This window comes from Lachnellula hyalina (assembly GCF_007821495.1).
Source record: "Lachnellula hyalina strain CBS 185.66 chromosome Unknown contig00018, whole genome shotgun sequence".
In the NCBI taxonomy this organism is placed as follows: domain Eukaryota; kingdom Fungi; phylum Ascomycota; class Leotiomycetes; order Helotiales; family Lachnaceae; genus Lachnellula; species Lachnellula hyalina.
The window spans coordinates 258,553-284,210 of NW_022157132.1; the positions used below are offsets into that span (position 1 = coordinate 258,553).

Sequence of the window (25,658 nt, forward strand, 5' to 3'; positions counted from 1 at the left end):
ATTGCTAGTTCATAAGAAGAGCTTGGTGCCAGGAGAAGCGTCCAGGGAACATAATGTGTTTGAATCACGTGATAAACTCGAAGATCTCTATGAGCTTGGCGCAAACCTAGAATTCCCAGGAAACATGTGGCTCAAAGAGCCTTTGTAGGACCCAGGAAGGATCAATACAGTGCATCAGATATAACATATTGCCCATTTTCTTATCACTGATGATTGTCATATATCAGGTGACTCCCAAGAAAGGCTAGGTAGATTATGTTCGCTTCGTGATCTCAGGGGCTGCAAAATCTGCAATCATCCACAAGGTTTCGAAAACTTCACAAATATATTACTTCAAAGTACAATCCGCACGACTCCTTGGGCCACCTCGGGCAAAATGTTAATCGACGCTCCCTAAGTGGCTGAGAGATTCTTACTCCGTATAGTATTCTCGGCTCAGCAGAGACTGCCCCGTAATGCTGTGGATCACGGGTTTCTCGGCTCACGCTAGAGTGCCGTTCACAACTGAAACGGCTAAGTAGCCAGAGAACAACGATCTAGGGTAGGGGATAGCGAGTCAGAGGGCAAAGCCGATCGGTTGCCAACCCAGCCTCCGATCTTCTAGTTAATGTACGGTGGCATGTACCCCGCTGAAGATCCACAAAGCCTCAAAGGCCCAGGTCGATAAAACGAAACAAATTACAAAGGATGAGCTATTACTCCGTAAGGAAGTCATCCATTGCTAACCTTACAATTTCCGAAGTCCGACCGCCTGCTATCAAGTGCTAGGAGAGTTTATAAAGATGGAATTCCCCTCCTCTCCTTGCTTTTCACTCCACCGGCGAGATTCTGCTTCCATTCTGTCTTTGATAGATATCCATTCTTCAAAACGCGTTTTCCATATCGCTAGCCTTGACGGCACTTCTTATTTCTTCTTTCCATTTAGACGCTCTTTTTGTTCCCAGACTGGTCAACTAAACGACAACATCTAAACCCATATTTGTAACAGTCTTTCACAGCACAGTGTTTTTACCACAAGCAACTCTACCAAAATGCGTTCTTTTTTTACTTCTTTGGCCTTGGTCGCCGGCACCTACGCCCAATCTTCAGCTTATACCGATGCCAACACTGGCATTACCTTTCAGAGATATTTAGACTCCGAGGGAGTTAGCTTTGGAATAGCTATCCCAGAGACACCAGCATCCGACTTCATTGGACAGATGGTGAGAAATCTTGAACAGCTCGCATAAAGAAACACAACTGATGAAATGTATAGGTGGCTCCCAGCAATGGTTCAGGATACGCGGGAGTCTCACTTGCATCTGAGATGACAGGAAGCCTACTTGTCGTGGCATGGCCTAATAACGACTCGGTTGTGGCCTCCCTCAGAGAGACAAGGTCAGTTTACATCATATTTTGGCAAATTTAATTAACGGTAGAAGTGGTTATACATCTCCTGGGGTCTATACTGCGTCTGGACTGTCAATGTCTCCAATATTAAACGGGACTTTTGTGAACTCGACTCACATGGCGTATACATTCCTTTGCAGTGGGTGCATGGGACTTACCCTGTCATTTGCTGGCAATTCTACAAGCATTACACTTGGGTGGGCTCTTGGCACACAATCAGTAACCAATCCTTCATCTGCATCTACCGCAAGTTTTACTTATCACGATGGGGGATTCGGCAATTTTGGTCTTACTCTATCCAGTGCCACGTCTGCTAGTTACGCTAGCTGGGCTGCAATGGCAACTAATGGGACTGGATCTGGAGGTTCAATTTCAAACTCAACATGCACTTCAACAGCTACTAATGTCACCGCCACTGTGTCCAACTCCACCTACGATTATATTGTTGCTGGCGCTGGACCGGCGGGGATCATTGTAGCGGAGCGTCTTGCAGAAAGTGGAAAGTCAGTTCTGCTACTTGAACGTGGTCAGGCATCCACATACGTAACAGGTGGTCGAAGCACAATGGCTTGGAATGATACCATCACTCAGTACGATGTACCATCTATGGCATATTATCTTTCGACCGCTTCGGACACCAGCGAATATTGCACGGACGTTGCTTCCATGGCTGGGTGTATCTTAGGAGGTGGAACAATGGTCAACGCCATGATGTTTGTCAGACCTCAGGAAGCGGATTTTAATGATAAATGGCCTGCGGGATGGAAGTTCCCTGATGTGAAAGCCTCCGCTGATAGGCTGTATGAGCGTAACCCAGGCACCACCCTCTCCTCTGACGATAAACAGCGCTATGATCAATCAGTGAGCTTGCATCCGTCCATTATCAGAAACCAAAACTGACTTTCTAGGCGTGGGATGTCTTATCCCCATTTTTCAGAAGTATTGGTTACAGAGAAATCGATGCCATTCAGTCGCCCAACGAGAAGACTCGAGTTTTCAGCCATCCTCCATGGGATATCCAAGACGGACTGAGAGCTGGGCCTGTCAAGTCGTATTTACCACTGGCTAAGGCTATGTCGAATTTCAAGTTGACTTTGAACACGAAAGTTGTCCGGGCTGTCCGGAACGGGAGCACTATTTCCGGTGTTGAAGTCGAACATTCCACGGGTGCTAGACAGATTATCAATATCAACCCAGGAGGCAAAGTCATTCTCGCATCCGGTTCCATGTCCACACCTCGAATTCTCTACAACAGCGGTATTGGCCCTACCGACCAAATTACAACTGTTGCAAACGGATGCACCGGTATCAGACTACCTTCTCAAGCAGACTGGATTAATCTCCCCGTCGGCAAGAACCTCCGAGACCATCCCATCTTCACAATGACCTTCAACACCACCGCCAACGCAACCTCTCTGCTCTCCACCGACTTTCTCAGCCCCAGCACAAGTAATATTGATCTCTTCGCCAAGGGAAGCGGACCGCTTGCACAAAGTGGGCAGCGATTCAATTTCTGGACCAGCATGAGCACGGCCAATGGCACCCGTTACTTCCAGGGGACTTGCAACTCTCCAGCTGCAGGTCAAGTCCGCATTAAATTGTACCTAACTCACGGTGCTACCTCCTCGGGTGTTTTAGGCATTACTTCTGACGGTGCTACTGAATTCACAACCAATCCTTGGATGAACACGGACGCGGATAAAACCGCCGTCATCACTCTCATCGACTCGCTCTTAGACGCAGCAAGGAACTCGAGCTCATTAATCCCCTCATCCACCATGTCTGGTGCTTCATTAGTTTCGAACTACATCACCGGAGACCACTTTGTCGGAACAGCCATGATGGGGTCCAGCAATGATGGCACGGCGGTTGTGGATACCGATACTAAAGTTTTCGGGACTGATAATCTATTCGTGGTTGACGCTTCTATTCATCCTGATCTCGTAAGTCCAATTATCCGCAATTCTTCCCGAAAACACGCTAACAAATGACTAGCCTACTGGAAATACCCAGGCGATTATCATGGTTGTTGCTGAGCACGCATCATCTAAGATCCTAGCGCTTGGTAACTCTGCTACAAATTCTAGCAGCATCGCCACTGCTCCTAAGAATTCCACCTGCAAGGCTTCTACGACTTCAGGGTCGAGACGCCAACCTAAAAGACGAATGACGACATTTATGAGATATGGGGTTTAAGGAAGTTCGGCGCGAAGGTGTGGTATGATTCTATAGACTATATCTGTGATATGGCTTTCTTGTACAAATTTATTTGAACTTTCAAAAACTGGCATTATTCCGAATAACCTGAGCTCCTTCTCCATCGGATTTTGGAGTCAAGAGACTTTCCAAACTCAGTCAATTCCCTGGCATGCTTGATTCTATTGTGCTCGCAATATTTTGATGGCTCCTCCTATCAAGGGGTAGATAGAATCTTAGTCGATATACTAAGTCTATGGCATTGTGAGTGTGGGAATTCTTGATCTCCCTCCATATTTTAGGTTCGGTGTCAGCTGTGAACATGGTCCTTGTATTCATTCAGAATCTCCAAATGGTAATGATTTTAATCTTCGAAGTCATCATTGAGGAATGACCACACCTAGTATCCATCAGTTAGAAACAAGACTGCGAAGGAAAGAATGGCCCACCTCTACAATGCATTTGTTATTTAATGACTTGACTATCACAGCCATCTTTTCACTAAGATGGGTATGCCACACTGCGTCGGAGGGGTCACCCAGTTCTCGCACCAGCTCTCCAGTCTGGGCGTCCCATACTCTGACCGTTCCATCAGAGCTTCCTGTTAGCACACGCCTATGGTCGAAGCGTAACGAGGTGAGGCTTCTTTCATGCGCGGCTACCCGAAGGACAGGTACTGTTTTTCCTAGTGGCCCTTTTTCTATTGACCATTTTCGAAAAGTACCATCCGAGCTTCCCGAAATTATGATATTGTCTCGGAACGACAACTGTCCAACAATAGAGCTATGGCCTTCAAGTGTGGCACGACAGATACTACAATATATGTTTAGCGACATAAGAGTAGTGTGAGGGTTCCAGAAAAATTACCCTGTCTCGAAGTCCCAAACCCGCACAGTAGTATCGGAACTTCCAGTTACCACTGTCTTGCCATCAAATGCAATAGAATAGATATTGGCATTAGTTGAATGCCCAAGGATTGTTCGGTAACATTTCCCGTCAGAGACACCCCAGACTTTTATACTACCATCGTAACCCCCAGACACAATGCGGTCACCCTTTGATTCTACGCAACGTACAGTTCCAACATGGCCAGTCAAAACAAACTTGCAAAAGCCCGCACTGACATCCCATATGCGCAGCGTGGTGTCTCGGGACCCAGAGACGGCTGTGGTTTTGCTTATGAATGCCATGCATCGAACAGTAGAGGTATGACCTTTGAGGGCGTGAAGGAGTTCTCTGTACATGCCATTCAGTCAGCATAGGAAAGCAATGATGGCAGTATTTCCATGTTACCCGGTATTCATATCCCACACGTGCACATTTCGATCAACACCTCCGGCACCTCCGCTTACAAGCATATCATCATTCTCAACATGAACAGCCATTGCCCAAACAGCGGTTTGATGACCCTGGAGGTTTCTGAGAAAATTGTTCTTATGGTCGAAGATCGATATTGATTTATTATCGAGTGCAACAATAATGTATCTCGGTGTAACCACCAAGCAAGTTGCCGCTCCATGATCTCCTGGTGTATCATTTGCAATATCTTCTTGGTCGATTTGAGAATTTGGAAAAGATATTATTTCTCTGCGTATCCTCTGGCCGCCAGACATCCAAGCATCATCGATGTTCTTGAGGAGATCCAAAGAGCTTTTCAGAGCAACTGAGCGGATATTGAAAAGTGTCACTGTCTGGTTCCATTGTGCAAACACCTCATTTGTAGTGACTATTTTGTGGTTGCGTTGCAGGTCTTGACACAATAGTCGCGCCACGCTAATAAGTTCCTTGCTCTCTTCCGAGAGACGAACCGATCCAAACCAGGCTATGGACCAGGTTTTCGTTTTCCAATCTGGGCCTGTAATGAGCTTAAGCACCTCGAACGATTGATGCTCAAAGAATACATGTATCATTTGGGTGCAATTTGTGATCTGTGCAAGCACTGCGTCTAAAGACTGTTGTATGCTATGCTGTGTTCCAGATCTGGGCATTGCATAGTCTATCAGATCTCGCATGCGTGAAAGGACCACCAGCAATTGCAGCAGAGCTGACGATTGGGGCAGTATTTTCTGGTTTGGTAAGTCCGCAATTTGCACTCTTTTGAAGTGTATGAGGTCTTGATGAGACGCCCATGGTAGAGCGGTGGGTTCCCCACTCAAGTTAGGAGAATCGCCCCCTTTTGGTTTATTATTCTTGACAGATATCCAGGAACGTTCAGCTTCAGTCCATTCATTTCCGCTTGGGTAGATTTCAGGCGCCAGAACTTCCGAGGAAATGGATGGCAGATTTGCATCTTTTGGTCCTGCTTCTGAAGCCTTTGAAGAGTCTAATTGATTTGTTTGAGCGGAAACGTTCATGGAAACATTCGTCGTATATATCAAGCTGCACGACGAACTGCGTAACGTCAGCGTTGATGAACAATTTTGAAAGCTAGTGCTAACCATTGAACAATTGTGCCTAGTTGTGTCGAGCTTCCAGGCATCCAACACCTGGGACAAGATACCTCATCCTCGGTCAATTTTTCTAGCATCACCGACATCATAATCTTGGACCTATTTTTGATGGTCTTCCGCCACGTTGTGCTATCAACAAGCTCGTTCCTCGAGTCGTTTAATCGATATTGCTGATTGAGGACATATCTTTGACCTGGGGCGCCTGTGAAAGATTCCCTCAAGAATGTATTAAAAACATTATAGTGTTGGAAGAATTCAATGGGGAGATATTTCCGTCGTCCCAAAACATCCTCGAATAGAATGCTGTTATTGTCTAGCAGCATCTTGGGAATCCTAGAACCCATTTCTTTGAGAGTAAGCATGAATAATAGAAAATGTGGCCCGAGGTAGATCCTATGAATCATTAAAAGGTGCTTTCGAGGCATTTCGAGACATTGAAACCTACAAAATAGAGTTGAAAAGTTCTCGTAAGCTCAAAGCAAGCAAAACCATGCTGGAAAACCTGTTAATTAGACATATTTCTGAGGGGTCTTATAGCATACCATTTGGCGAATGTTGTTTTAAGCTCAGAGAATGGAGTTGTAGACGACAAACAAGGGTCTTCGTGACTTGAATTTGCACGGGGCAGCCTCTGAAGAGCGGTGATGGTGCTCAGCGATCTTTTCAACGATTTCATCTCCACTAGTTGGTCGTTGGCAAGTTTTTCGAGTCTTGAATTTAGGCACGAGTCTGGAAATTGTCCAGCTGGCTGGCTAAGTGGTAGCTGCTCGGGCGAAAGGGCAGCTAGTGATTGCGTAGTCTGTTCGGCCTCTTGTGAGTTGTCCCCTGGGGTCATTGTCGAATCCACCTCGTAATTACCCATCATGCCTCTCAAAGAATCGAACTCATCTCTTAGACCTTTTGAAACCGCACTCTCGATACCTGAAGCGAGCCTTTCCGAAATATCACTTGGTAGCCTTTCCTGCAAACTCGACACGGCATGTCTAGCAGTATCAGAGTTGTTCGATTAATGCTTGAGCGTGATAACATACAATGTTTGAGACTGTAGCAAGATATTAAGGCTAAACATAGGAACAGAAATTCGATCTCGCAGCTTCTTCACTTCCTTTGAGACGAATATCGCCCATTGCACCTTTCTTGGGGCGGTTCGCCATGGATTTCTTTTGCTCTCCAAACCAAGAGCTCCATCAAACTTTTGAATCTTGGCCAAAAAAATTGAAAGAGGTTTCACGATCTTCTGGGCCTCGAGTTGAACAGCACTTTCTTGGGATTGGTGGACGACAATTGGAGAGACAGACCGCAGATTCTGGAGGGTTGTTTCGAGGCCAAACAAGAATTCAATAGATTCTTGGTAGTCTGACTTCGCTCCTCCTGTCTCCTTCAATGCTCCAGCTATTTTGACCACGAGTTGAAGTGAGGCAACGAGGTCACCAACCGACCAGCCAAAACCTGCCATTCCCTAAAAGGAATCGGGATATTGAGTTGTTACACTCGCCAGTCATACAATGGCCGTCTCGCAAAGATAAGGGCGAACACAAAGATGTATCGGTGGCTGGAGGAGGTGTCAACGTTGGCTGTGGCTGTGTCAGCCGGATTAGAGGCGCTCGCCTACACCACCAATAGGGACATTCTCATCTCATTCCATCCCGCCGATACGTCGATGTTATAGTAAAGTAAGGTATTCTAACTAAGATATTTCTGGATGAACGATGGCGAGTGAGAAAGTTGTTCAGATTCACTTCCACTTTCCTAGTCATGCAGCCGCCAAGCCCAATTTGGATGGGTCCGTGCCACATCTGTAACCCTCTCCCCTCCATCTTAACTTTCTTTCTCCGAAAAGGCACCTCCAAGTTCTTTCTCTCTGATTGCATTGAACTTGATCCTATTACCAAAACTCGCACTCCTCTGGCTTCTCCAGAATCAATTACGAATCCACAAAGATATCCCGTGACCTTCCACGAGCCATATCAATGATGTCAGCTTCAAAGACTTCAGAAGGAGCGTCTGCTGCCCAAGATATCGAGAAGTACGATATTCCTGAACCAGAGCCATTTGTCTCCTTCCAAGCCTTAAAGGATCGCATCAGACACCACTATGAGGTTGCTTCTGATTACTACTACTCTCTCTGGTACGTATACACGTATTCCCTTCCTGAACATGTGACATCCCGGACTGACCTCAATATTAGGGGTGAGCATATTCACCACGGTTACTGGATTACCCCGGATGACACCAAAGAGAAAGCACAAGTTCAATTGATCGAGCTGCTTCTTCAACGGTCAGAATTCAAGGCTGGCAGCAAGGTCCTCGATGTTGGATGTGGAATCGGCGGCGTTCGTACCTTTTTCCTTCCCATTTTCCCACCCCCAACTCACCCTCCCATTGATTTTCAAATCATAAAGGTACGCGTACTAACACACCAAAGACTTCTCGCTTCTTGGCTAAGAATTACGGTTGTGTTGTTACGGGCGTGACGATCAGTGGACGACAGGTTGAGCTTGCGAAGAAACTTACTTTGGAAGCAAGTCACGAGGAGCAAGCACCAGCCAATGGTATCATGAAACTTGGTGATGGCTCTGTCCAATTCATTGAGCTGGATGCTGAGAAGATGGGCGAGTATTTCATTGCGGATGAGAAGGTTGGGAAGTTTGACTATGTGTGGATCTCAGAGGCAATGAGTCACTTCCCAAACAAACCGCTCTTCTTCGAGAACGCGGCCAAGTTATTGAACCCAGGCGGAAAGCTGATGGTTGCGGATTGGTTCAAGAATTCTGGCTTGAGTGAGGCGGAGTTCAAGGCTGATATTTCGCCAATCGAGGGTAAGACTCTGTTCTTTGAAGTTTAACCCTCGACTGAATTGGGTTTAGATGGGATGCTCCTGCCACCACTGTGTACGCAATCCGACTACGTCGAGATGGCCGAGAAAGCTGGATTTAAGATCTTTGCGGAGCCACTCGACATCAGTAAGGAAGTCGCAAAGACATGGTAGATACTCCAGCTCCCCCTGACACATTGATGCTAAAACTAGCTTAGGGATCTTTCCTGGACATTGATTCAAAGTCCGGCACTTTGGGCGTTTGCAGTTTCTCAGGGCCGCGACGGACTCGCATTCTTCCAATCATTCCGGGCAATGAGAAGAGGATATGCGAATGGCTCCTTCCGTTACGCTGTCATGGTTTTCCAGAAGTGAGGGCGTGCATTTTAAAACTTTAACGTTTGCGCAGTGATTCACGATTTATGACATGGTCGCGCCGTATTGGCATTGGAATCTAGTGGGCAGAGCATGCTAGGGAAGTTCTATTGCGAGATAAAGGCCTCAAGGCCTATCCAAAGTATGCTATAAAGATGACCACTAGCACCGCTCCCAAGCTCTCGTCTAGTATCTAAATAATCTTCTGCCATCCACCTCCTCGTTCACACCTGCTTTAATCATTTTTCGGTTCATCCACCCATACCACAGTCTCAAAAATACACAGCCTACAGTTACGAAAAACAGCAGTCCGGCGTTGGTCCACTGCAAGCAATTAGTGACCTGTCCTGCAGCCACTTTTACACAACCAAATAAAATGAGAAGGACAACTTACATGACCGGTAGGATACCCTATCTTAGCCTCATCAGCCTTGTAGATCCAAACACCAGCAATCTGTCCAGGTGCCCCAAAACTAATGTTTAGAGCAATAGCTAAGCCGGCCGAGGCAGTCGTGAACATATTCGAGGACAGGAAGCCAAGGAGGGGTGGGATGCATGAAAATGCACCGGATGTGGCCACGATGAGGCAGCCATAACGCGCCTGTGATAGTGTTAGGAATGGTAAGATAAGCAGAACAAACTGGGAGAACGAACGCTATAGGAATGTGCTGGGAGAAGAGCAGAGCCCATAAAACCAGCAGCACCGATCGTGGCAAAGACAGCGGAATGCAGTGCTCGTCTGATTTGTATTAGTGAAAGGGACAGTGAATTTATGGAGGGAGCTATTTACGCATCGAAGTGGTCGGCGGACCAAGATACCAGAATGGTTACAACGTATGCCACGGCATAGGGTGGGACGGTGAAAAGTTGGGCATTGAGATCTTTGTATCCCAACCCGGCGGTAATACTTGGTGTAAAGAGTGAGAGACTGGAGAAAGGAACCGAGATGCCGAAATAAATCTGTTTTGATCCTATTAGCCCGGATCTCGGGAAGATGCAAGAAGGAGCTCACAGCATAATGGGCGTATAACCTCCAATCCGTCAAAGTCTCCTTTGCTTGCTTCCAGGTCAGGTCCTCTCCATGTCCATGTGAACCCTCAGTCGCCAGTCTCGTTATCGCAAGTTCCTTTTCCTCTGAATCCAACCAATTCACCGTCTCGGGGTAGTCCGGCAAGAAGAAGAAGACAAGGATCGAACTTAGGCAGGACGGGATGCCTTCAAGAATAAACAGCCACCTCCAAGCAGACAGCCCACTGGTACCATTCATATGACCGACACCGTAGGCAATAGCTCCACCAAACGCGCCGGCGAGGGTTGCGGAAGCTAAGATGAAAGCCACGCGAATGGAACGTTCTTCGATTCTGTACCAGAACGTGAGGTAATAGACCAGTCCAGGAAACAGTCCAGCTTCAAATACCCCAAGCAGAAACCGTACGCCAGTAACGGCCGCGTAGCTCTTGGTACCGCCCAATCCCATGGTGATAGCGCCCCAGCAGAGCATCAAAAATCCGATCCACTTGCTGGGACTCAGTTTCTTAAGGAAGTAGTTGGACGGGACTTCAAAAATCGCATAGGCGATCAGGAAAACCATAAGTGCGATGCTATTCTGTATCAGGCCACAGAAGTCTGTCTAAGATCTATACAGAAACTTACATGTATTGATAGTTGGTCATGCCAGTATCAGAAAGTAAATCATCGTGCGTGTTCTTATTGAGAGTCTTTGCGTTCCCTACGGCACGGAAATACATTAATTCAATCCAGACTTGCTTTACCTATGTGAGTAGAATGCCATACCAATATTCGATCGATCAAGATAGCACAGGAGGTAGATTCCCGCTGACAGCGGCACGATCCGCAAGTCCTGCTTCCAAATCAAAGCTTTCCGCTTGACGGCGTTGTTGTCCGCCTCAAAAGTCACAGTGGCTTCGTGGATGGCGCCCTAGATCGTCAGATTAGCCCGGTCCGTGTTCCTGCCCCGCTTTTGGAATGTCAGAAGTGCCTCCTCACCTCTTGGCCTTTTTCTTCCACGTCGAAAATCGTCGCTGTTTCTGCAGCCATTTTTGCTTTCACTTTGTGCAATAGCTGTTTCTGGTTTTTTGGGGCCACGAGATGTTAATATAATTTCAAGGATGGGGTTAAATGATCCCCGCAAGCTAATGCTCGATTGTACGTACTGTGTATACCCTAGACTAAGTGCGGAGGCGGGGTAGCTGATACGTATCGCCGAAGCTGGAAAGTTGTGTGAATTGCAACTTGACTTAGTAGGGTGAGTGGTGAATTGGCCCTCGTGGTGTGAATCCTCTTAGAACCTTAGATATGGTGCTTTTAAGTCCATACCGATTATATGATTGAGCTATGCTTGCTCTTCACTGAGGCTATAGTAGGTAAGCCGCTACCTGACTTAGTAGCTATCGCTAAACTTCAGGGGCTCCTAGCGTTGTAGTTTCACATGGCGGTGACGGGAATTCTAGGTGGTTAACCAATGAAAGAACAAAAAGATGCAAGAGGGGCTTTTGCGATCCTGTGTCCATTTACTAAATGCTTTTCACAGCGCTTTTTGGCAGGAGTATAGGTTAATGAGAAAGAGAATTCCAAAGTCAAAGACTAAAATTTAAGACATCAGGATAGCAAGCATCTCGATAAAGTTGCAGTATTTCTCCAAGCTCTTTCACCGCCAAGTAGACAACTAAATAGCTTGTTTTCAAAAGAATGGCTAACGTTAGATTGCCTCACGAAAATGTAAAGATACCTAGGTAATATTCTTCTAAGTATGGAGGGGTAAACTCCCCGTGGGGTAAAGTTTGGTAACAGGGGCCATGCATAGCCCATTTAGGACTAGGTAGTGAATGTGGCTTGTAATCTTACCTTGCATCTCCCAAGACTGATAATATCCTCACTTATTTTTTTGTCGATTCTTAAGTCAAGATTATATATACATGTATATCTATAATTAACAAGCTTCACATGAACTCTAGAGAAGGAACTTGAGATGAGCCCCACAACCTCTTAAGCTTATCCCTCCCAAGACCTCGCCAATAACCAAATCAGGGGCTTCGCTCCCCCTATCAAGCTCCATTCCACCCATCATGACCTATTCGTATCAAAACGACTCCCCACTCTCCGTAACAGCTTCTATAGCCGGAATACTCACCTTTGTCGTCGCCATCCTCGCCGCCGCCTATGTCCGCATCACCTACCTCCGCAACGCAGACTCCGAGTATTTCCAAGTAAAAGCTTCCCTATCATGGTACAAGACCGAATCAACCTGGATGCAAGATCTCGTTTCTTCTTCCCCCTCTTTAGCAAGTGAAAATGTAAGTGGGGATAGAACAGGAGGCGTGGGTTCCCCTTTCTACTTATCTTACAGATTTAATGTTTCACGTAATAGGTGCTAATGGGTTCAAAGGAGAGTGAGGGATCAGGAGTCTCAGGCTAGGAAGAGGGAGGAGAGTGAACGGGAGCGAATTGAGAGTTTAGAGACCACTGTTCATACTCAAAACGAGAAGCTTGATAAGCTTGAGGATCTCATCTACCGGATTATGCATCGGTCTCGAGTGGACGAAAATGCCCAGAATTTCAAACAGGGGAATCGTCAAAGTCCTACGAGACAACGATCTACTATTTCAGAATTGGAGAACTTGGATCCAGTCCAGCAAGAGTCAGCTGAACTGGAATCGCCATTAGCTTCACCCGGACAGAAACCTTCAAGCACAGCATGATACCATGGGATTCCCTCTATATGATATTACAGGAAATTGTAATTCCCTAATTTCAGGAAAGCAATACAACAAAGCAAACTCCCACACGCCCACACCAAATCTAGCTCAATGACGGCCCATATCCAAAGACATCCCATCGGAGGAGCTTGTTTCATGACCGCGTAATAGTCATACGTGTTTGTGATATGTATGAGATAGCTTCCGGCAGATATACTGCCTATAAAGAAGAAACTCTGGTGAAGGATATGCTGTATTTGTGATGGTAGACGCGGGAGGAGGACTGGCGGCGACGGGTGGGGATGTAGGGAATAGATGAGAAAGAGGAATACTAGTTGTAGAGATATACATTAGTATAAATTCCACCAAGGTTGAATCGGAAGAGCATACCTGGAAAAGCCTGGGCAGACCTAGTCATCAAATTGTCCCACTCCATCTCGACAGCAAATTGACGTGCAACCAAAACATCCATGGTAAAGTGCAGCATGGTGAGACTGATACTCCAGAATATCGACTCTGACAGCCTTCCGATGAGGGGTTCTTCGTCCTCTGCCGGTTCAGCCTTGTCTTTCCCAATGGCCTGGGGGATATTCAGAAGCCCACGCTGATCTGCCAGTTGGAGGAGTGTCTCCTGTGATGGATCCGGTCCTGATCGATCGGGCTTCTTCAACTTGATCTTAGGATCCTTTTCTTTGCGGTTTCGTGCCATGGTTGGTCGCTGTTGATACGTAGCCTTGAGGCTGAATATTGTGTTAATCGCTCTCTCTCTCTCTCTCTTCTCCTGCGGCAATCGAGATTCGCAAGACAGACAAACTTCTAAATGTCGAAGCTCAAATTAAGGTTATGTTCCCCAGCCAGTGGGCGTCTTGATCCTTCCGGCAATGCAATGCACGCTGCAGCAGACCCCTGGGCTGTCAATTTCCCTAGTACAGAGGCAGCGGGCCGGCATAATGCTGGCATCTCTGGGAAATTTCTCTCCATAAAAGTCGCAAGGTGGCATCTCCTATCCCGCCCGCTTCTTATCATGGACGCGATTCCCCCCTCCACTCCCCTCTTCCACCATTCCTCTTCCTTCCTGCCCGCACAAACTTCAACATGCAATGGTTCACCCTCTTCGCCGTGCCAATTCTCGCAGTCGTGACCTGGCTGTATACCGTCTCAGTGACACGCTCGCGTTTCCCGAAACTTAGGAACAAGCGCATTTGTTTGTTGATCGCGCATCCCGATGACGAGGCTATGTTCTTTGCGCCAACGGTGCTGGCGCTCACAGAACCAAGTCTGGGGAATCATGTCAAGATCCTGTGTCTGAGTAGTGGTACGTACTTCCTGGTAGCCATTGGCGCATCTTGAACACATGGAACGGGAAGTCGCGTGCGACAGGACTAATAGCTTCACAGGAGATGCAGATGGACTTGGAGAAATCAGGAAGAAGGAGTTGATCAAGAGTGGAATGCAATTGGGTCTACGGAAGGAGGACGACGTGTTCGTGGTGGAATCTCCGTGAGTATTGCCTCTCAATTCTACTTGCGACACGAGGCTAACATGGAACCTGCAGCGAATTCCCAGACTCCATGACCGCAACATGGGACAAGGTCAAGATTTCCTCGCTCCTCTCCTCTGCCTTCGCGCCAAATCTCTCGAAACCAATGACCAAGAAATCCTCCGACCAACCTACTGCCACAATCGATGTTCTCATAACATTTGACTCCCGTGGCATATCCTCCCATCCGAACCATATATCCCTCTTCCATGGCGCGAGACATTTTATTGGCAGTCTTATACATAACAGGCCCGGTTGGCAATGTCCTGTCGATCTGTATACCCTAAGCACTATCTCGATACTCCGAAAATACACCAGTTTCCTGGATGGCATATCGAGTATGCTAGGCATGGCAATTAGCAAGAAGCAGATGGGAGACCATCCATCTCCACTCCTCTTCTTAAGTGCGCCCCAGGAAGTGAGGATTGCACAGAAGGCGATGACTGATGCGCACCAGAGCCAGATGAGGTGGTTCCGGTGGGGATGGATTGGGCTGAGTCGGTACATGGTAATTAATGATTTGAGACTAGAGAAGGTTACAGGGAAATAATAATCAATGGGATTTGGGAGGCTTGGGGGCTTTTATAAATATGGTAATGGGACATGAGGATTAGGGTCATAGGCATGTGTGATGGTTTCTGTATATACAATATAATACACATACCTCTTGAGAAATCCCCCCGTAAGTATGCGGTGGACTTTTTGGATACTTTCGCCTCACTTCATCCTCTAAACTCCTTTATGTCTTGCAGGTTCTGTTCCTCTTTCTCTGGAATATCTCTTGCTTTTCAGAAACGGTACAGTGCCTACTATGCACTGGTTTGAAGGCCTCTTCATGTTAGACGAATATTGCATTGCGAGGTGTTGGCACGGGTCAAACCACGCCCATATGAGAGGAAAAGCCACAGCCTTTGGAATAGTTTCAGTTGTAAACGATAGTGCTTAATCAAAGCTTGATCTTACCCGAAACGTAGGAAGGCGTCCCGACTCCTAATTCTCCGAGTCTTCGGCAGCGGGCCGATGATTTGGGGATTTTTGCTGGGGCGTCGGCGCCCTGTATGAGGTTACACATTCGGCACCTAGCATAATGTGTGACCAGTAGTATCAGTGGAAATCTAACCTTGCATCTGCAAGCCACTTCACTACTTCATAGTTTCCAACCTCAGTATTTCATGATTGTTGTTACTTATCATCTCCAACCTCCAAACAAAGTACTATCTATAGCAAAGAACTAAAAGCCATCAGTGAAGATGCCACCATCATTCCAACAGTAGGTCCTGATTCGCATATGGCTTTGTCACGGCTGGTCTGCCCCAGACTAGATAGAATCCTATACCCATGAACCTTACTGACCGGTTTTCTAGAATCCTCAGTTCCAGACTCTTCAAGTTCACTGTGGGAGAAAAGACCGACGGCAGCCCAACCGAGTTCAATGTCCACGAAGAAGCATTTGCAGCCCTTTCCGAACCGCTCTCTAAACTCATGAAAGGAGGCATGGCAGAGTCCCAAGCTGCGAAGACGAAGTGGAACGATGTGAACAAAGAGACGTTCGAAATGTTTGCTCAGTTTGCCTACACTGGCGATTACTCTATACCTAAGACGAAAATGCGGGCTGCGAAAGAGAAGATTACAAACGACGCTCCAGTCGATACTTTTAGCGGAGAGGTGAATGGGCCGGTAACACCGTCACCGCTACCACCGTCATCGCCATCGGACTTTTGGTTTCCTGTCGAACCCAGGTCCGCCTTCGAGGAAAAGTGGGGAAGCTCAAGAAAGCACAAGTCGAAGAAGACAATGTCCCTAAAATCGACGATTTCGGATTTCCAGTCTTTGTCATTCCCACTGTCAACCTCGCGTGATAGTTATCTGAAAAGCTACGAGCCTAGTAAGGAGTTCAATCAGAATCAAGACTATTCCAACGTCTTCCTTGGTCACGCCTCATTGTACGTCTTAGGGGACCTTTGGCTTGTTGATTCATTGAAGTCATTGGTTCTATACAAGCTGCACAAAACACTGTGTGCATTTCAAATCAATAACGAGAGCGTTGACGATATCCTCGCACTTACGAGATATGCATATTCCGAGGAAGTGGAAGGGGCAGACCACGATGAAGGTATTGGAGGCTTGAGAAGTTTGGTGTGCCAGTTCTTGAAGCTCAATGCGGCGACTTTGTCTCTTGATGACGGTTTCATGAAACTATTGTGGGAGGGCGGTCCGGTTGCCACAGACATGTTCAAAGCTGTGGCCCAGATGTCACTCTAAGCTTTCAAGTTCATGATAAGTAATTGAACTCAACGATTTGCAAATGTCGTAGATGTTCCAGAGAAGAAATCTTGATGATCTTCATGTCTGCCCTTTGCCAGCCTTAAGCATACTTAGCAATGCAGAAACTTTCGTCTTGACACCCAGAATTTTAGCAACCTACAATGTCCGATACAATCGAATTAAAGAATTCATCGAATGACAAAAACCCCGGTGCCCGCCTGATCACAGCCGATCCAACTGACATTTTCTCCCGGGCCCCTTCCGTAGGATATAGTCTCGCGCAACCCCTATATAGTCCCCAACTGAAAACCGCGTGCCCCAAGAAACAGTGTAGAGCCGCCCAACAAGAGTGTACCGAACTAAGAAACGCACTTAAAGGGTACGAGGATGGCTTCCAGGATATCCAATGGAAACTTGCGCAGATCAAAGGGCGGATACAAGCAATGGAGATGGAGAAAGAGAAGGTCGGGAGGAAAGTCGAATGGCAGGAACTGGAGCTGCGGGACTATAAAGAGGAGCTGCAAGATTTAAAGGAGGAGCAAGGTAAATGAGTGTTGGCTTTGATGGGTAAGATTAGTAGCGGGGAGTAGATAAGTAGCTAAATTGCAAGAAATTTTAATGATACTTGAATAGATCGTTCGCTTGATAGATGGAATGGGTCTGGATCCTCACCTTGGGCTTGATGAATGTATAAGAATCCAGCGACGCAAACAAGACAGCTGAGCTTGCTTTCTTAGACAACAAACTGCATGACAAATTCCCTATCATGATTCATAAAATGACCCATTTGTGTTCGTGCAATCAGTGGATGGCGCTTGCTATTTTGTATGATGAAAGGTCCTCAGGAGTATTAACTGGCTCCTTCCTTCTCTCCCCATGTCTACTTCCGCTGGGTAATAAAAACACCCATTAGGAGCTCGACTTACTAATTCCAACATTCGATTTTCAGAACGTGTGACACAAGCACCAAACCAGAAAGCTCGTCGAAGGACATCAGATCAAACACTGGCAATACCCCCACATCAACATGCAACTTTATCCAGCGGACATAAGCAGATGTCCCAATCACAATGGCTACGTCTGACACCATCTCCCTCCTCAGACCGTGAGGAACTCATGCAAAAGCTTTGTAGCGTCTTACAAATAAAAGAGCGACTGGAGAAAGAGTATTAGGAAGGCAAAGAGTAAAGCGCGAAGAGGAAAGAGCTCGTCTAGAGCGAAAGAACCAAAATGATATTGATTGACCCTGAGAAGGATGTACAGCAAACCGCAAAAATGGCCCCGGTTACTATCGAATAATGTGACTTGCTAACACAAAAGCTCGACCGGACGGTCAAGAAGTTGGAGAAAGAATTCAAGCAGTTGGGTGAGGTTCTCAAGCAGCGCAATATAATGATAGAGCAACTTAGAAAAGAGAATAAGGAGCTCCAAAAGGAGGTGGAGCACGGTGACTGGAAGATTCTGCAAGCATCGAATGCTACCACAGATGAAGAGAAGCGGCTTTTGGAAAACAAGTGAAGGGAAAAGGAATGCTGTAGGGTAGCTGTGAAGGGGAAGGAGTCATGTTATTGAAAGAGGATTGAGGAGAGTAGTTTACTGAGTGAGTCTTGCATTATGAATCATAGGGTTTCTGGAGGGTTTGCGAACAATTGCTCTGGTATTTGCCATCATACAAACGGAAAGGTCTTCGAATGTATAAGTAGCCCCTCAGATCTTGCACCATCCAATTCCTAGCTGTAGAGAAGCAATTCTAAAACCCCTTTTGAACTTAGAGAAAACTACCACCACGATGTGCAAGAAAAGCGACACGAAGATGCCATCTTCAAAGGCCACGCCTCAAGACAACCAAAGCGATGGTACGCCAACCCCCCTTTTTGAAACGATAAAGCTAATAAATATCCTCCTTTAGGTTACGAAAACGCCAAGGAGATTAGCCAAGAACTTGCGGTCTTGAGACAAAAAGTTCACGACGAAGAACAGCAGTTCCGAAGGGCCATGGACCTGTTGTCCCAACAAGTCGAGAAGCTCGAAAAAGCAATCGAGAATTTGGAAAAACGTCAATCCTCCTAAGAAGACCAAGAAGCCTCGTGTGAAGACTCGGGGATCTGGTACACCATGTTGATTTTAGCTAAGGAATAGGCAAAAATGAAGAGAATGGGATAAATGCGCAGGGCAAAGGATTCTTTGAAGGAAAATTCGACTTTTAGGCGATTGCATCTGGACCCCTCACAATTTGGTCAACTTTGTAGAAACCTCCAATTTCACTGCTTAAACATTGATAATCATAATGTTTCTTCAAGCAAATTCGCATACCACTATAAAATAATGTGCAAACCATAGTCGAGCATTCCTGTACCTCATAGCGCTGGCTATAATACAAATTCGAGACAAAGAATGTCCGGAAGCGTAGGTACTAGCTTGTTCCCCATGTATCACTTCCGCCTTTGTGGCAGAATGGCTACCTTCATTTAGAGAAGCCCACCACTTGAAGCATAGATACATGCAAATGTAAATCACAATGTCGAAAAGGCGTAACTCGGGACTCCCGTCCAGGGACTTTCTCCCAAGAGACCGATCCTCCAACAACACCCAACAACCTCCTCTGTCCGTTAATCAACGTAAGCAAGGAATCATTGTAAAGCATAAATTTCCATACTAATAGCTATTTACCTTAGTAAATCAGCACATTGAGCAAATCAGACAACTCGAACATGAAAGAACTAACGTGGACCAGACCATTAAAGAATCCCGAAATGAGAACCAACAGCTCGTGGAACATTCGGAGAAATTCAAGAAAGAGACCGAAGTGATGCACCAGACGAATGAGCAGTTACGAGAGAGCAATGCCTCGTTGCAAGTAGAGATCCAAAGAAAACAGGAAATACTTGCAGGTGCGGCGAAGCAGGAGGAGAAGAAGGAAGGGAGGAACCGGCTGAAAAAGAAACGAGTCGTGTGATGCCGCTACCGTAAGCAAAGATGCTCGTTGAGAGTATACAAGAGGGTTTTGCTGAAGTTGGCTGTAATGGGAGGTAAGGGGGGTGGGTTTGTTGCTAGCTGAAAAGAAAAATATATGTTAGGCTTCGCCTGAAACTTTGACTTGACGAGTCTGAGACCAAGAGAAACAGCAAAGGGAACTAAAGCAAGAGCGCCGAGTGAAATTAAAAGTGCGACAGCTGCAAACAAGTTAATTGGAGTAGATATCTCCGACGCTCTATGTTTGATCCCTAGTGAACTAGTATGGTGCATCCTGGCGTGGGCGAACCCTCCATAGTCGAGGCTTATAGTTCCGAAGTACTGTTCTCAACCGGTCTCTCAGAATTGGACTCAATATATCTGCCCAGGAAAGCACCGCGAGATACGGACAATGTTTCGTTTCATCATCTGGCTCAAGTTCTCCTAGATTCCGTTCGAACGAGTCCAGGTGGTGGCGTATGAGCTTGTTCGAGTGTCCCATCCTCGCTTATTCAAGGCTTGATCCGGCTCATTATACTCGTAAGCTTGCGGTATGATGAGGTGTCGATAGATATCTATAAGTGTAGAAGGGAGGGGGATAATCGGGAGATAATCTGGGGAAAACACGAACGGCTGATCGCAAGGCTGGCGCACGGCTGGGGAACGTGGGGCTCCGGGTTATTGTTCTTCCACCACCGAGTGGAGTGGAAGTGGATCGCGAAATTTCACCCCAGCCAAAGCAAACGAGGGCAAGGCAAGGCAAGGCGAGGCAAGAAGGGAGGGCAACGCGACAACAATAACTCACTCGCTCTTTACAACAACAAATACACTCCTTCGCAGTCAACACGTCATGGCCGATGTTGACGATGGAGCTGCGGCTCCTGTTTCCGAGCCCCTTGATCTTGTGCGATTGTGTCTGGACGAAGTGGTGTTTGTGAAGCTAAGAGGAGATCGCGAATTGAAGGGAAGGCTGCATGTGAGGAGTCCCTCATCCCTCTGCACCACACCTGGCAGTACTGATGGGAAGACAGGCGTATGACAGTCATTGCAATCTGGTTCTGGGAGATGTCGAGGAGACAATCTACGTGGTGGAAGAAGATGAAGACGAGGATGGCGACGAGACCGTGAAGGTGGGGTTTGACTGAGCAAGATATACTTGGAGACTTTGCTAAGAAATATCTACAGACAATCCACAAGAAATCAGAAATGTTGTTTGTTCGAGGTTAGTAGGAGTAGAATCGCCTCATTTCACGGCCATTCAGTGGTATAGATAGCATCTGCTAACTCAACCCTCGACTAGGCGACAGCGTTGTCCTCATCTCTCCTCAAGGCCAGTCGTGAATTCGAAATACCCAGTAACCGTCGAACATCTACCGACGATCGTCCTACAAATATTTGAGGTTTAGTGAGGTATATATTGGGGTACGAGGGGAGGGGAGGGATGAAGCGGAAGAAAGGAGCACTGCATAGCAAGGCCCAAGCTAGAAGACTGGCAAACCATGGACAGAAGATATACCTCCCATATCATCTCATATTATAGATGAACAATGCGATGCGATTGATCCTCATGGCACAATTGGTTATAAAAATGGAATATACTAGGTAGCCTTCCCAACCCCAATGACTCAAAAATCCAAATGATTCATGATCCCTGATAAGCTTTCATCCCCCCTCCCCAGGCCGAAAGAGTCACCATCTGGAGGCTCAATACTTATAAACGAACCGACTCCCTGCCACTGATCCGATTTAACATGCACCACTACTAGGAATCGGCAGCTTTATTTATTTAAATCGTTACAAATGATCTTACGGATACGCATACAGATACAAGTACGAATACAAGTACAAATACACTAGTTCCCTTGCAACCCCGCCTCGCCGCATCGTCAGCAACATCGAACAACCCACCCCAGAATGGCCAGCAAAGGCAAACAGCTTCCCCACGAGCGGCGGAAAGGCGAATCTGTGTGTAGTTCTACTCTGTCAACAACCATTCTTTCTCCTTTCTAACGTCAATTCCAAGGCATTGAGTGAGTTCGCCGACTACGTCGAGAGGCAACAAGCCATTCGTTACCCCTCTGCCGCCAGCGCATCCACGACCGCAGTGCCATCTTCTACCAGCTCTGTGACCGCTGTAGAAGACCATGCCGAGCTTGATCTTCTCCTAAATTCCCTCGACCTCGCAGATGACTCTCCAGCCGTACGACTAAAAGAGCTGCTCTTGAGCAACGACGGCGACACTCTTACGAAGTTAGTCAATCTGTTGGAATCGCGGATAGCGGAGGGTCATGGCGAGACTGTCTTTGAGCTTGGATTTGAGAATAATGGCGAGTCAATGGCTTTGACCAAAGACGAATGGGATGTGGCAATCAAGAGACTCAATGAGGCTGCGCGGAACTGCCGTGCCGATTGCCAAATGCTGTTGACGAAACACGTTGGTGGAGATGCCGAGGCCGAGAGCGCTGCCAGCGAGAAGGAGACTGATTGCAGTGGGAAAATCATGATACGGCAACATCCTGCTACCGTTGAAGGGGCCATTGAGACCCGAATCGCTGTGGTTGGAAATGTCGATGCTGGGAAGAGTACCATGCTGGGTGTTCTCGTAAAGGGAGGCCTCGATGATGGCCGAGGGAAGGCTCGTGTCAGTCTATTTCGGCATAAACACGAAATCGAGAGTGGACGAACCAGCTCAGTCGGAATGGAGATCATGGGATTCGATACTACGGGAAAAGTTGTCGCATCTGATGTCCCTGGACGCAAGTTGTCTTGGGAGGAGATTGGTAAACGATCTGCTAAAGTTATCACTTTTACTGACTTGGCGGGTCACGAACGATACCTTCGTACCACGGTCTTTGGGCTTCTTTCTTCCAGCCCCAACTACTGTCTACTAATGGTAGCTGCCAATAACGGTCTCATTGGCATGAGTAAAGAGCATCTGGGAATCGCCTTGGCTCTCAATGTTCCAGTCATGGTAGTCATCACCAAAATCGATATCTGTCCGCCACAGATCCTGGAGCAGACTGTCCAACAGATCACCCGAATTCTCAAATCCCCAGGGGCCCGCAAAATCCCCATTTTCATCAAGAACCGAGAAGAGTGTATCAATACCGCCACTCAATTCGTGAGTCAAAGAATTTGCCCCGTCTTCCAGGTTTCCAATGTCACCGGAGAATCCCTTGATCTCGTCCGAACTTTCCTCAACATTCTTCCACATCATGGTCATTACGATGCCGACGCTCCTTTCGAGTTCCACGTAAATGACACCTTCTCTGTCCCATTCGTAGGCACTGTCGTCTCCGGAATTATCAAGTCTGGAGTCATCCACGCCGGTGACACAGTCCTTATTGGTCCCGACTCACTGGGACAATTCACGACCACAAATATACGATCCATCGAGAGGAAACGAATATCCGTTCCAGCTGCATCCGCTGGCCAATCCGCCTCCTTTGCACTGAAAAGAGTTCGTCGGAAAGATGTAAGAAAAGGAATGGTCGTCCTGCCAAAATTAGAGCAGAACTCCCCTAAAGTGCATCGAGAGTTTGTAGCAGAAGGTACCTCTCCCTTCCCTTCCCCCCTGTCAAGCAGTACTAATCCGAGCACATAGTACTTATTCTCTCCCACGCAACCACCATCAAAACAAAATACCAAGCCATGCTTCACGTCGGTCCCGTTTCGCAAACATGCGCCATTATTGACATCGACCGCTCTTACATCCGTACCGGAGACCGCGCTACCGTTGCCTTCCGCTTCGTGCAGAGACCGGAATATCTAGCGCCGGGTGATCGATTACTGTTTAGGGAGGGGCGGACTAAAGGGCTGGGGATTGTGAAAAGTGTAGGGTATGATCCGAAGCAACCGTTGAATCCAAAGCCAGTGAAGGAAGGTGAAGAAAACGAGAACGGAAAGGCCGTTGAGACTGGTGTCGCTGCTTCTACCAGTGTGGCTTGATTTGTATAGGGAACTGGCTTTTTTTCTTGTTCATTTTGTACTTTCTATTTTTGGGCGCGTTGGTGATTGGCAGGAGAATAGGACACTTTTTGCTATAGCATTAGAGCTAGCTTATTTGCATAAGGACCTGGAGTTTGGGTTACTTGTACACTTGTCTATTTACTTGATTATGAGATGACTTCATCATATTGCAATTACTCGGTTGCAAGTAAGTAATTCACTGGCTTGCACTATGAGCCTCAATTGATGTCAAGACAATTGACCAATTTATATGCGAATCACTATATACCTAGGTAGAATACCCGTGTTGTTCACGGTTTTAGCTAGTGAAGACGCCTAATAATTGCCCTACGGACAGCGTCCGATTATTTTTAGTAATCGGATTCACCAGATTCTTCTTTGCTAGATACTCAAATCGCTGCAATAGGCACCACGATAATAGTTTTCAGGACAAAGAATTCGACCATAATCTTGTTGAAGCACGCATGGTATCTCTGAGGCTGTGATATCAGCAATCTGGATATGAATATGGGGAGCCTTGAGCCCTTCGCCTTCTGGATTCGATACTCTCCACTTGGTGAGTAAAGGGGGCTTAAGCGACGGCAAATAGGGGCCTCGGCTGAAGTAATCTTTCTACATAAAACGCGCAGGCGTTACCATGTAATTTAAACCCATGTCCAACGTCACGTTTTCTCGCGGCAACGCGTTTGCTCTTTTCGTCGGAATCAAGACTTGTCTTGTTATGTTTTCATCCAACCTCGTGCTTTCCCCTCGCTCTTCTTGTTAATATTCCATTTTTTCTCGCCCCCGGATCCATCTGCTGCGAGTACTCGCCAAGGATATAATAAACAAAGACGGCATCCACATCCCAACACTCGATCGTGATTGAGGAGCAATAGCAACGCATTGTCCACCCCATTAGCACATAGGTGAGCATTGTCAATACTCTTTCGCTTGTCCTGTGATTGCATCCTGCAATGTGGAGTGGAGTGCGGGGGACTATTGCTAGAAGCATTGGAAGCCTTCTTGTCTACCCTGTTCCACTAGCTAGAGACGCAACTATCTCCCCGCGCGGTCGATACCATTATATGCTCATTGTGTTTTCTCACTGTTGTACATACTGATACTCGAATAGGACAGCAATTTCACAAGACTAGGTTGACATTAAACGCAACTCTTCCCTCCCAACAAGTACGTCGTACCCGCCGGCTACAGACATCGCGCCGCATGGCATTTGCAGTCCCACACACCTTCATCTGCAGATAACACTAACCAATCCCTTTTAGACACAGTATATCTCCCCACACTCAGACCACACGCCCGAATACCCCCGCCTCCGGAAACCGGTGGATCGAAAAACCCCAAAATGTCCGAAAATGGCAGCCCGGTCCAGGAGAAGCCAGAGAAGCCGGAAGCCCTGAACATCAAGGTGAGGGACCAAGACGGCAACGAGATGGTCTTCAGGATCAAAGGCCACACGCGGATGCAGAAAGTCATCGACGCCTATTGCAAGGCCGGCGGTATCGACCCGCACTCTCGCCGGTTTACCATCGAGGGTCATCGGATTCAGAATCAAGATACGCCCACGTCGTTGGAGATGGAAGATGAGGATATTGTGGAAGTCTTCGTGGAGCAGCAGGGAGGTGTTCTTTTGCGGTGATTTATTATATACTGGTCATGCATGGGTTATTGTTAGTGGAAAATAATCGGCGAGTATTGGAGTTATAGGGGTATGTTTTTGGGTCAATATGGTCAATATGGGATGGCGATTCTTCTTGCGGGATACTAGTGCGCTAAAATATAGACATCGTATGGAACTCTATGGCTGTTCATACCTATCCGCTTACTTTCAAGTCGGACCTCGAAAATGAACCCCCTACTTTTTCTTGCCTTTCTCCAGTCCACCCAAACGGCTAGAAATTGCTACGTACCTTATGCAACGCACTTCACTCATCTGCTGAACCGACACCCTCGGTACATTACGGAGGGGAGCGGCACGGCACGACTGCACA

At 47.0% G+C, this 25,658-nt stretch overlaps 10 protein-coding genes across 10 annotated transcripts; 7 read left to right on the forward strand and 3 right to left on the reverse strand.

Annotated features, from left to right (window-relative positions):
- Positions 1–1,031: 1,031 nt before the first annotated feature.
- On the forward strand, positions 1,032–3,585 carry CDH-1_1 (Cellobiose dehydrogenase; the record flags this gene model as incomplete). The annotated part of the gene is made up of 5 exons (XM_031146863.1): positions 1,032–1,202; positions 1,256–1,377; positions 1,419–2,250; positions 2,298–3,332; positions 3,385–3,585. 5 exons carry the CDS (start codon positions 1,032–1,034, stop codon positions 3,583–3,585), a joined length of 2,361 nt encoding a protein of 786 aa, XP_031008226.1.
- A 1,289-nt stretch (positions 3,586–4,874) lies between these two features.
- On the reverse strand, positions 4,875–7,491 carry LHYA1_G001886 (uncharacterized protein; the record flags this gene model as incomplete). Its single annotated transcript, XM_031146864.1, has 5 exons — positions 4,875–5,976; positions 6,024–6,428; positions 6,481–6,528; positions 6,578–7,018; positions 7,067–7,491. The coding sequence occupies 5 exons, from the start codon at positions 7,489–7,491 to the stop codon at positions 4,875–4,877; spliced, it is 2,421 nt and encodes an 806-aa protein (XP_031008225.1).
- A 517-nt stretch (positions 7,492–8,008) lies between these two features.
- On the forward strand, positions 8,009–9,225 carry VTE4 (putative tocopherol O-methyltransferase-like protein; the record flags this gene model as incomplete). Its single annotated transcript, XM_031146865.1, has 5 exons — positions 8,009–8,163; positions 8,224–8,368; positions 8,461–8,854; positions 8,903–9,020; positions 9,069–9,225. The coding sequence occupies 5 exons, from the start codon at positions 8,009–8,011 to the stop codon at positions 9,223–9,225; spliced, it is 969 nt and encodes a 322-aa protein (XP_031008224.1).
- Positions 9,226–9,411: 186 nt separating this feature from the next.
- prlL_6 (MFS transporter) lies at positions 9,412–11,283 on the reverse strand (the record flags this gene model as incomplete). The annotated part of the gene is made up of 8 exons (XM_031146866.1): positions 9,412–9,549; positions 9,620–9,826; positions 9,880–9,964; positions 10,016–10,185; positions 10,238–10,826; positions 10,879–10,954; positions 11,020–11,164; positions 11,233–11,283. 8 exons carry the CDS (start codon positions 11,281–11,283, stop codon positions 9,412–9,414), a joined length of 1,461 nt encoding a protein of 486 aa, XP_031008223.1.
- Positions 11,284–12,970: 1,687 nt separating this feature from the next.
- LHYA1_G001889 (uncharacterized protein) lies at positions 12,971–13,650 on the reverse strand (the record flags this gene model as incomplete). Its single annotated transcript, XM_031146867.1, has 2 exons — positions 12,971–13,272; positions 13,332–13,650. The coding sequence occupies 2 exons, from the start codon at positions 13,648–13,650 to the stop codon at positions 12,971–12,973; spliced, it is 621 nt and encodes a 206-aa protein (XP_031008222.1).
- A 386-nt stretch (positions 13,651–14,036) lies between these two features.
- LHYA1_G001890 (N-acetylglucosaminyl-phosphatidylinositol de-N-acetylase) lies at positions 14,037–15,031 on the forward strand (the record flags this gene model as incomplete). The annotated part of the gene is made up of 3 exons (XM_031146868.1): positions 14,037–14,256; positions 14,339–14,441; positions 14,497–15,031. 3 exons carry the CDS (start codon positions 14,037–14,039, stop codon positions 15,029–15,031), a joined length of 858 nt encoding a protein of 285 aa, XP_031008171.1.
- Positions 15,032–15,731: 700 nt separating this feature from the next.
- Positions 15,732–16,743, forward strand: LHYA1_G001891 (uncharacterized protein; the record flags this gene model as incomplete). The annotated part of the gene is made up of 2 exons (XM_031146869.1): positions 15,732–15,751; positions 15,861–16,743. The coding sequence occupies 2 exons, from the start codon at positions 15,732–15,734 to the stop codon at positions 16,741–16,743; spliced, it is 903 nt and encodes a 300-aa protein (XP_031008172.1).
- A 3,805-nt stretch (positions 16,744–20,548) lies between these two features.
- On the forward strand, positions 20,549–20,843 carry lsm3 (putative U6 snRNA-associated Sm-like protein; the record flags this gene model as incomplete). Its single annotated transcript, XM_031146870.1, has 2 exons — positions 20,549–20,674; positions 20,730–20,843. 2 exons carry the CDS (start codon positions 20,549–20,551, stop codon positions 20,841–20,843), a joined length of 240 nt encoding a protein of 79 aa, XP_031008173.1.
- A 769-nt stretch (positions 20,844–21,612) lies between these two features.
- Positions 21,613–23,646, forward strand: GTPBP1 (GTP-binding protein; the record flags this gene model as incomplete). Its single annotated transcript, XM_031146871.1, has 3 exons — positions 21,613–21,663; positions 21,722–23,249; positions 23,303–23,646. The coding sequence occupies 3 exons, from the start codon at positions 21,613–21,615 to the stop codon at positions 23,644–23,646; spliced, it is 1,923 nt and encodes a 640-aa protein (XP_031008174.1).
- Positions 23,647–24,174: 528 nt separating this feature from the next.
- Positions 24,175–25,306, forward strand: SUMO2_1 (Small ubiquitin-related modifier; the record flags this gene model as incomplete). The annotated part of the gene is made up of 2 exons (XM_031146872.1): positions 24,175–24,223; positions 24,933–25,306. The coding sequence occupies 2 exons, from the start codon at positions 24,175–24,177 to the stop codon at positions 25,304–25,306; spliced, it is 423 nt and encodes a 140-aa protein (XP_031008175.1).
- Positions 25,307–25,658: the final 352 nt, after the last annotated feature.